The sequence below is a fragment of the Amblyomma mixtum genome, chromosome 10, assembly GCF_055824585.1.
Source record: "Amblyomma mixtum isolate Tamu chromosome 10, ASM5582458v1, whole genome shotgun sequence".
Lineage (NCBI taxonomy): Eukaryota > Metazoa > Arthropoda > Arachnida > Ixodida > Ixodidae > Amblyomma > Amblyomma mixtum.
Window position 1 is genome coordinate 4,086,921 of NC_143021.1, and position 10,832 is coordinate 4,097,752.

Consider the following 10,832-nt stretch of genomic DNA (forward strand, 5'->3'; position numbering starts at 1 on the left):
GAGTCCCTTGCGAAGCCGACAGATGACCAGGGAGCCGTGATAAGTGGTGCAGGTTGCGTATTAAGAGCGACAGGGTCCTGGTGTGGCCTGCATGTGTGCCCCGCGACAGGAATGACAGATTGGCTCACCGGGAAGGGGCATGAGGAGGCAAGCGAACATGTGACGAGAAGCGGGGCTACGCTGCAAGTAAGAGAGCCCTCCAAAGAGATGGGACAAGTGTTGAGAGGGAGCTCTTCCGGTGACGGTCCAAGGGCAGGCGCCACAGCTGTTAGGCAGGGCAGGGCAGGGCTGGAGGAGCCGTGGGACGGTAGCTCGCAGGTGGATGGGCGTCTGTAGCCAAAGCAGGTTGTGCCGTGTGGCATGTAGGGCGCGGAAGGTTTGAGCCAAGAACTTGAAGAAGGCGTCCTTCAAGTCGTCGTAAAGGTGTTCACCCAGCGGTGGAAAGTCCAGCTTGGAAAATAGATCGGCGAGAAACTCTCTCTTCACGAGGAGGCACCGCCAGATCTGTGATCGGACACCGTTCACGTTTAGCTGAGTGTCCACTTGCACAAAGCAAACGACGGGGCTGTGCAGACGGAATGGGCACAGCCGCAGAAGCCAAGGGTTGTGAAGCTTCGGATGTCTCCCACTCGTCTTGAGCCAGGTCCTTGGTGAGAAGGCAGGAATTCGAGGGTGCGGTTGGTGTTAAAGCAGCCGGGCCAGAGACGCTGGACTGGAGCGGCAGAGTACTTGCCAGTGACGGGTGCGGCGTGCTGTTTCCCGAGGATGCAGCCTGAGATGAGTGCGATGCTGGTGCGGGCGCAGGCGTTGGCTGTGGCGAAAGCGGGTCCACCTTGTCATAGAGCGGCAGCGTGCAGTAGTGAGCGCCGTAGTAGGTGAGGACGGCAGCGCGCAACTCGTCGTAGGGCCGACATCCTGAGGCAGGGCAGGCGAGTCGGCAGAGGAGGTCGGGCGGGAGAATGGCGCAAAAGACCGCGTGTTTAAACGGCTGGATGGTAATGCCGTTCAAGTACATCACAGCCTCCAGTTGGGCCAACCACCCGCCGTCTCCTCCAGGCCGGAACGCTGGGAGCGGGGGTTGAAATCTAGGTAGGTGTTGAAATCCATTGGGGTAGGGGTTGAAAGGTAGGGGTTGAAATCCGGTCCCGATAGCGCCTCAACCTTGCAAATGATTTTAGATGGACAAGAGGCCGTCAAAACTAAACTCGAAACTATTGAAACAAACCAGATTGAGCCGCCGCGGTAGCTCAGTGGTTATGGTGCTCGGCTGCTGCCCCGAAAGACGCGGGTTCGATCCCGGCCGCGGCGGTCGAATTTCTTTGGAGGAGAAATTCTAGAGGCCCGTGTACTGTGCGATGTCAGTGCACGTTAAAGAACCCCAGGTGGTCGAAATTTCCGGAGCCCTCCACTACGGCGTCTCTCATAGCCTTAGTCGCTTTGGGACGTTAAACCCCATAAACCAAACCAAACCAAACCAAACCAGATTGCGCAAAAGACTGTTCTTGAGGATTTAACAGACCGCATTTCTTCTTTGGAGACACGTGTATCAGCCCTCACACGGTTAGAGGCCGACGTAACTGAGTACACTAAAAGCTATGGTAAACAGGAACTTATCGTGCAGCCTCTTCTTACAAAAGTCGATGACCTTGAAAACCGAGCCAGGCGTTGCAACCTTATTTTTTACGGCATAAAGGATATTAGTGACCGCGAATCATGGTCCGAGTCTGAGAGTCTTGTACAGGAAACATGCCAAACAAAGTTCAACATTAATCCTACCACAATAGAAAGAGCACATAGAATTGGGAAATATAAGCAAGATGGCACTAGGCCTATAATTTTTAACTTTGCATCTTTCAAAGAAAAGGAAGCAATTTTGGACAACGCGAAAATGTTAAAGGGCACCGAAATCAGCATATCCCAAGACTATTAGAGGCAATTCGAAAGAAAAGACGGAATTTTTGGGATTTCGCTAAGGCTCGTAAAAACGATAGCTCAAAAGTATCCATCACATACGACGTCCTGCATCTGGATGATAACAAATACATCTTTGATGATAGCGCCAACCAAGTAGTTCCCCTAAAATGACCCGGTGATCATTCACCTATGAATATTTCATTCCTTGTCGTAAACTGCCGCATCATCAAAAATAAAGTCGATAGTTTCAGTAGCCTAGTTGACATGGTGAAACCATCGGTTGTTATTGGTACGGAATCATGGTTGGACAGTGACGTGGCAGATAGGGAAGTCTTTCCGGATCACTTCAGGTCGTACAGGAAAGACAGGAATACCCATGGCGGAGGGGTATTCATTTTGGTCGAGGAAAGTATTCCTTCAAACAGAATTCTTGTGGGTGACTCTTTGTGTGAAACAGTATGGTGTCAATTACACCTTCGGAATGGTAAAACGCTATCCGTATGTTCCTTCTACTGGCCATCAGGCAGCTCAGTGGCTACATGTTCAGAATTCACGGCTATTCCCGGTACAATAACGTCCGATTTTATTATTATTGGTGGGGACTTCAACCTCCCTGACTTTAACCGAACCAAGAAGCGGGCTTTTCTAGTACGGGTCATGGGCTCAATGATGTGATGGCCAATTTTGTTAATACACTCGCTCTTACTCAGACTGTGTCACAGCCTACGAGAGGAAGCCATATACTGGATCTTTTGCTAACAAATGAGCCGGAACGTGTTCATTTCACCTCCGTTCTTCCCGGTATAAGTGATCATAACACTGTTATCTGTGAAATGAATCTTGATTATGTGAAAATAGGAAACAGTAGTCGACGTATTTACAATTATGGTAGAGCCAATCTGCCGGCGATTAATGCTGCACTCGATTCATCATTTGCTGTATTCAAAACTCTGGCGGAAACTTGTTCTGCAAGTGAGCTTTGGAACTGTTTCAAGAATAAAGTGCTGGCACTACGCGATCGCTTTGTCCCATTTTGGACCTTAACAAACAGGCGGAATAGGAGCAAGCCATGGTTCACAAAGCGTTTATGCACACTAACACAAAAGAGGCAGAAAGCTTATAGTAGGTTCAAACATAATCAGACACCAAAGAATTTCAGTGAACTTAAAGCTATAACCACTACCGTGAAGGATGCAATAGAAAGTGCCAAGTTAACTTTTTTGGAGACTTTTGATTCAAGGATCAAACTAAATCCGAAGGAATTTTGGAAATACATAAAAAGAAATAAAAGTGATAGCATATCTATTCCACCGCTCGAAGAGGATGAAGCTGTCATAACAGATGCCGCGGCGAAAGCATAGTATTTTAATGCCTATTTCAAATCTGTTTTCACTCGGTCAGTGGCACGTGACGACAGTTTCGAAAGGATGTTTGCTGATGTACCGCCCATGGAAAATGTTGTTTTTTACTGTCACGGAATACAGGTGCTGCTTGAGCGTATTGATATTGTAACGGAAAATAGGGCGACAGGTCGGTAACCGGCAGAATACAGCAAGCAGCCAGCCAGCCAGCGCGAGACACTTCAACGTCTTCGAAGACACTTCTGCGCCACCTGAGAACACCAGGTGGCATTACTCCCCCTCCCCAAAAAAAACAAACATAAAAGCGGGGTTGCAGTACGGGCAGTGGAAAGAGAAAAAAAAACAGCACAAGCACATAAAAATGTACAAGGGAGGTGGGCGAAGGTGTCCCACGCGAAAACTAGCTTCATGCGGAAACTAGGTTTCATGCGGACAACGTGCACAACCTCAAAGCGGGGTGGACGACGCTGAGGCTGCACAGTCCCGTCAGGAAGAACTTCGTAGGTCACTTCGGTGACGCGGTGCAAAACTCGGTACGGTCGAAAGTAGCGGCACATCAGTTTTTCAGACAAGCCTGGGCGGCGTACCGGGGTCCACACCCAAACTTGGTCACCCGGATGGTAATCGACGTGCCGATCACGGAGGTTGTAGCGGCGCGCATCCGTGCTCTGCTGCCGCTGAATGTGAATAAGAGCAAGTTGACGTGCTTCCTCGGCGCGCCGAGCGAACTGCTCGGCGTCTGGCGTGAGTGGGTGGTCATCAGTGCAGCATGGAAGCATTGCATCCAGCATCGTCTGAATGTCACGTCCGTAGACCAGACGAAATGGTGTAAATCGGGTAGTCTCCTGGGTGGCCGTGTTGTAAGCGTATGTGACGTACGGTAGAATCTCGTCTCAGGTTTTGTGATGCGAGTCTATGTACATTGCGATCATGTCGGCGATCGTTCTGTTGAGTCTCTCTGTGAGCCCGTTCGTCTGTGGGTGATAGGCAGTGGTTTTGCGATGGTTCGTGTGACTGAGCTCGAACACGTCGCGCATGAGCTGTGCCGTAAACGCCGTACCTCGATCAGTGATTACGTGGGATGGTGCGCCATGACGCAGCATGATTTGTTGCATAAAAAACTGGGCGATCTCAGATGACGTACCGCGCTGCACCGCCTTAGTTTCCGCATACCTTGTTAAATAGTCGGTCGCGACTATGATCAATTTATGACCGGCCGATGACACAGGGAATGGGCCCAGAAGATCGATGCCGACTTGATCAAAAGGCGTCCGAGGCGGTTCAATAGGTTGGAGCAAGCCCGCTGGCTTGAGAGGAGGCGCCTTATGACGTTGGCAATCGCGGCAGCCTCAGACGTAACGCTGGACGGTGTGAGAAAGTTTGGGCCAATAATACGCCTGGCGATCGCGTGCAAGTGTGCGGTCAAAGCCCAAGTGGCCGGAGGTCGGCTCATCGTGACAAGCAAGAAGGATATCGGCGCGGAGATCTGCCGGAACGACGAGGAGGTGCGCTCGGTCAACAGTGCTGGAGTTTTTCTTAAACAAAATGCCGTTCCGGAGACAGAAGGCCGGCAGGTTTCTAGAAAATTGTCGGGGTACGACAGAAGCTCGGCCCTCCAGATAATCAATGATAGGTCGCAGGTCTGGGTCAGCTCGCTGTCGGGTCATTAGGTCTAAGTCGCTGACAACTCCAATAAAACCACTCTCGTCCTCTATGCTATCATCCGCTAGCCCGACGGGCGCGCGAGAGAGTGCGTCAGCGTCTTCGTGCGTCTGGCCAGATTTGTGCACAATGGTGTAGTCGAATTCTTGGAGGCGGAGGCTCCGTCGGGCTAGGCGCCCCGATGGGTCGCGAAGATTGGCAAGCCAGCACAACGAATGGTGGTGGGTAACTACTTTGAACGGGCGGCCGTAGGGGTACGGACGAAATTTCATGGTTGCCCACACAACCGCAAGACATTCTTTTTCTGTGGTCGAATAGTTTGTTTCAGCGCGAGAAAGCGTGCGGCTTGCATACGCGATGACCCTTTCCACGCCACCTTGACGTTGGACGAGTATGGCGCCGAGGCCGACGTTACTCGCGTCGGTGTGGACTTCGGTTTCAGCCTCTTCATCAAAGTGCGCAAGAACAGGGGTTGTTAGCAGTCGTCTGCGCAGCTCGGCAAAAGCCTCCTGCTGCTCGGCAGCCCACACGAACTGTGTATCATTGCGCGTGAGGTGGTACAGGGGTGCGGCAATTTTTGAAAAGTCGGCGATGAAGCGGCGGTAATATGCGCACAGACCCAAAAAACGTCGCACACTTTTCCTTGTTGCAGGAACAGGAAAGTTGGCGACGGCAGCAGTTTTCTCGGGGTCGGGCTTAACGCCATCGGCACTCACGAGGTGACCGAGAAACTTCAACTCTTTGTACCGAAAGTGGCACTTCTCTGGCTTTAGCGTTAAGTCGGCCGATCGGAGGGCATCTAATACTGTCCTCAGGCGTTCAAGGTGTTCGGCAAAGGTTTCGGAAAATACGACGACATCATCGAGATAAACCAAACAAGTTTGCCATTTTAGTCCAGCGAGAACGGTATCCATCATCCGCTGGAAAGTTGCCGGCGCTGAACATAGCCCAAAAGGTAGCACTTTAAATTCGTACAGTCCGTCGGGTGTCACGAACGCCGTTTTTTCGCGGTCCCGCTCGTCGACCTCTATCTGCCAGTACCCACTCTTTAAATCAATGGAGGAGAAGTACTGGGCGCGACGAAGTCTGTCGAGCGAGTCGTCGATACGAGGCAGCGGGTAGACGTCTTTTTTAGTGATGTTGTTCAGTTTTCGATAATCCACGCAGAAGCGGAGTGTCCCATCCTTTTTCTTCACCAACACGACAGGTGAAGACCAGGGGCTGCTGGAAGGTTGAATGATTCCATCTGAAAGCATCTCCGTCACCTGCGTTTGGATCGCCTCACGCTCCTTCGGTGAGATACGGTACGGCTGCTGATGGATGGGGCGGGCATCCTCGGGCGTAATGATGCGGTGCTTGAGAAGAGCCGTTTGCCGGACTTTCGACGAAGAAGCGAAACAGGTAGCGTATTCGAGTAGGAGGGCACGCAGTTCTCGCTGTTGAGTCACCGAAAGGTCCGGGCTGATGTCAAGGGATGGGCGCACAGGTCTAACAGCTTCGAACGCGAAACATTCAGAAACCTCCGCTAAGGGGTCGGCGAATGCGATGGCAGTAGCACGAAAAAGGTGCCGGGGCTCGTTAGAGAAGTTAGTCACCAGCAGCCCAGAGCAGCCGTCGCGGAGATGGAGGAGACTTCGCGCTGAGCAGATGCCGTGGGTGAGCAAAAGGGACAGGTTGCCCTCTGCAACCGCTGTCCCTTCACGTAGTCCGTCGCAGTGAACACTCACAAAAACACTGGCGCGTGGCGGAATCCAAACGCTTTCGGCGGATATTCGAAGGGCGGCGCGGCGTGGACAGTCCTCGGAGTAAACATCAGCTTTCTCGGTAGAAAATGTGACAGTGCGCTTTCGGAGGTCAATAATAGCTCCATACTCTCGGAGAAAATCAACGCCAAGGATACAGTCACGGGAGCAGTCAGGTTGAACTAGGCAGCTGACAACAAATGTGGAGCTGCGAATTTGGACTCTTGCTGTGCATAGGCCAAGCGGAGTTACGACATGTCCGCCAGCCGTGCGAATCTGCGTGCCGGACCATGGCGTCATTACTTTTTTAAGAAGCGCCGCTAGCTTTCCGCTTAAAATCGAGAAATCAGCGCCAGTGTCCACCAAAGCACTAACCTTATAGCCATCGAGAAGCACGGGTATATCCAACGAGAATCGATCTCCGAGTTCAGGTACTGCAGTCGTTGCCTTTAAATCGCGGTCGGTCGCTGTTCGCGATGTCGGGGGGTCTTGTTCGCATCGATTGCCAGCGGCCTCGCCCCCTGAGGTCGCTCTCTTTAGTTTTCCCGGCGGGGACTTGGCGACCGTCTCTGCGCCATCCAGGAGGAGCTTTGGGGCTGTGGCGAAGGTCGGCGTGGTGATGGAGACCGAGACTGCCGCTGGGGAATTGTCGCCATGCGCTGCTTGGCTACGTATTCCTCGATCTCCCGGGGTCGTTGACCTCTTGGTGGACGGGGCATGTCGATAGGGAACCCGTGCAGCCCAAGCTGTCGATACGGGCACTGGCGATACAGATGACCGGGTTCCCCGCAGTGAAAGCAGAGACGCCGCCGATCTGGAGCACGCCACAGGTCCGTCTTCCGCTGGGGTGATCGTCGATTGTCGATGTAGTCCGTGTCGGGGTGTGCGGAAAACAGTGAGCCTTGATTGGACGGAGGAAGCTGCGCCGAAGAGGGCGCAGGACGTTGCAAGGCTTCAGCATACGTTAGACGACGGCACTCCGTGGGTAAAGGCGGCGGGTCAACGGACGGGAACGAAGGTCTCAAGGCTTGAACCTCTTCGCGGACGAGGCTAGCGAGAGAGCCGGCCGTCGGCAGGGGAGCACCGAAAAGCGCCTGGAGCTCTTCGCGCACAACGGAGCGGATCAGGTCGCAGAGAAGACCAGGGTTAGCCCCGAAGGCAGGAAGCGGCTCTTTAAGTGAAGCTGCGAGTACCGGCCGGTCGTAGGTGGTAGACCGCCGCAAGAGCATCTTCTCCATCGTGACCGCTTCCGTGAGAAACTCAGCAACAGTCCCAGGTGGACTGCGCACGAGGCCAGCGAAAAGTGGCTCCTTAACGCCGCGCATGAGTTGGCGCACCTTTTTATCTTCGGGCATGGCCGGGTCAGCTCGCCGGAAGAGCCGAGTCATATCCTCCACGTACATGCTTACAGTCTCATTCGGCATCTGAATGCGAGACTGCAAAGCCCGTTCAGCCCGTTCTCGACGATCCGTGCTGGTGTAGGTCTCCAGCAGGCGTCGGCGGAACTCGTGCCATGGTGTTAGAGCGTCTTCTCGGTTTTCGTACCAGGTACGCGCACCATCCTCGAGACTAAAGAAGACGTTTGGAAGCTTGGCGGCGTCGTCCCACTGGTTGAATGAGGCCACGCGTTCAAACTCGAGAAGCCAGTCTTCTACGTCTTCGAGCTGACTGCCGTGGAATGGTTTGGGCAGTCGCGGATTCTGCAAGGTGTAGTAGGCTGCAGCTGGCATGGCAGGTCGATGGGTGGGTGCTCTGGCAGACTCCAAAAGCCCGTGTTCGGGAGGTAGGCCTTGGGCATGCATCATGTCGCCATGCAGGCGCAAGGGGCAGCCAAAGTGGCAGGTCGAACACGGAGCAGGAAACTGATTATGTCAGCTTGTTCATGAGCACAAATGACAAACTGGAACAGCTTATGACATTGAAGTGCACGGTGGAGAACATTGAGCAGTCGGTGCAAACAATGTCAGATCAGTATGACAATTCTTCAGCACATTACCCGCCAAGATAAGGACATAGCCGAATTAAGGAAACGGGTCGACGCTATAAAAAGCAGGGAACCCTTGCTTGACTCTGAACAGATAATGAAGGATATTGTAACGGAAAATAGGGCGACAGGTCGCTAACCGGCAGAATACAGCAAGCAGCCAGCCAGCCAGCGCGAGACACTTCAACGTCTTCGAAGACACTTCAGCGCCACCTGAGAACACCAGGTGGCAATATTTCAAAAGCTGTTGGTCCTGACTGTATTCCAAACGCCTTGGTGAAGGCTTCCGCATGCTCTGTATCCCCATTCCTGAAAGTTCTTTTTGATAACTCTTTGAATCATTCCTGTCTTCCTGACGACTGGAAGGTTGCGTCTGTTGTACCTATTCATAAATCTGGTTCGCGCAGCGCTGTATCCAACTACCGTCCAATATCGCTGATATCTTCCAGGTGCAAAAGAATAGAGCATATATTATATACGTGCATAGTAAAACATCTAGACACTCACGGCTTGTTCAACCCTTACCAACATGGCTTACGAAAGGGACTCTCCTGCGTGACACAGCTACTGGAATTTACTTTCGACTTATCCAAAGCACTCGACAATCAAGCAACTGTGGCCTGCATTTTTCTAGATTTTAGAAAGGCATTTGATGTTGTCTCCCATGAACTATTAATAGAAAAATTGTGGCAATATAACATTAACTTCAAAATTATTTCCTGGATTTCTGAATACCTGCACGCACGACGCCAGTTTGTTATAGTAGATGGAGCGGCATCAAATGTGCTTGATGTTACATCAGGCGTCCCTCAAGGATCCGTCTTAGGACCCTTACTCTTTTTAATGTACATAAATGATATTTCAGACAACGTCACGTCATGCATGAGACTATTCGCGGATGACTGCATATTATACAGAAAAACTATCTGCGATGGCGACTGCCAGGCAATTCAAAACGACCTGGACTCAATACACGCATGGTGCAAGAAATAGAACATGAACTTAAACTTAGAAAAAACTGTGTGTATGAGATTCGCGACAAAGAAGGAAACAAATTATTTCCGCTATACCATTAACGAAAAAACCTTAAAAGTAGTTCGCGAGTATAAATACCTAGGAGTTTATCTGACCCCATCTTTAAGTTGGCACCGGCATGCAGACTACATCGTTGCTAAAGCCTCTAAATCCCTTGGCTTTTAACGCAGGAACACTAGCAATTTTCCCCAAGTGGCCAAAACAATTTTATTTAAGTCAAATCTGCGCTCTGTTTTAGAGTATGCCTGCGCGGTATGGGACCCTCCCACTGCACTCGATAAAGATAAGCTTCAGAAAGTTCAAAACAGATCTGCCCGTTACGTTCTTGGTAAGTCAGACAAAGATATGTTATTTAGTGCGACGCTTTCTAATCAAGCATTAGGCTGGGAATCTCTAGAACATCGCAGAGCCATGCTTCGCTTAAAGCTCTTTCATGACATTTATCATTCCCGAACAGGTATCACACTTGAAAATTACATCTTTTCACCTCATTATGTGTCCTTACGTCAGGATCAAGACAAAAAGTGCGCAAATACAAACGCAAAACTGAATCTTTCAGTTCTTCTTTTTTCCCGAAAACAATTCGACAGTGGAACCGCTTGCCCTCGGCTGTTATGGCGTACACGGCCAGTGACGAATTTTCATCTGCACTAAATGGTTTAGCGGCCCTGAAATGACTCATTTCTGCTTTTTTTTTTAATCCATTTCACTGCAGATACGGTTTTGCTGGTTGCACCTGGATGTGATAACTATTTTACTATGCTTCTATGCGTGTGTGTTCTCATTTCATAGTTTCTTTGGCTTCCCTGGCATACGTCACGATTACATGTGTCGACAGCCTTGTCCCTCTTGGTATGTGAGCACATGCGCACGTTCCCATTTTCGTCTGTATGACCACGTGTCTGCTTTTTTTTCTTATTATGCTGCATACTTTTTGTGTTATTCTCATCACTTGTATGTGACGTGTTTTTTGCAGTTTGCATTGTGCTATTTACTCTTGCGTTTGTAACCCCCCCACTGTAATGCCGAAAGGCGCTGTGGGTATCAGATAAATAAATAAATAAATAAATAAATAAATAAATAAATAAATAAATAAATAAATAAATAGGTCTTGCCAGCCTGCCATGATGGGAT

At 50.8% G+C, this 10,832-nt stretch overlaps 1 protein-coding gene across 1 annotated transcript; it reads right to left on the minus strand.

The window, feature by feature from the left end:
• Positions 1 to 527: 527 nt before the first annotated feature.
• Positions 528 to 8,484, minus strand: LOC149325012 (uncharacterized). The gene is made up of 3 exons (XM_089564163.1): positions 7,236 to 8,484; positions 730 to 915; positions 528 to 565 (listed from the first exon to the last, which is right to left on the minus strand). The coding sequence occupies exons 1-3, from the start codon at positions 8,482 to 8,484 to the stop codon at positions 528 to 530; spliced, it is 1,473 nt and encodes a 490-aa protein (XP_089420289.1).
• Positions 8,485 to 10,832: the final 2,348 nt, after the last annotated feature.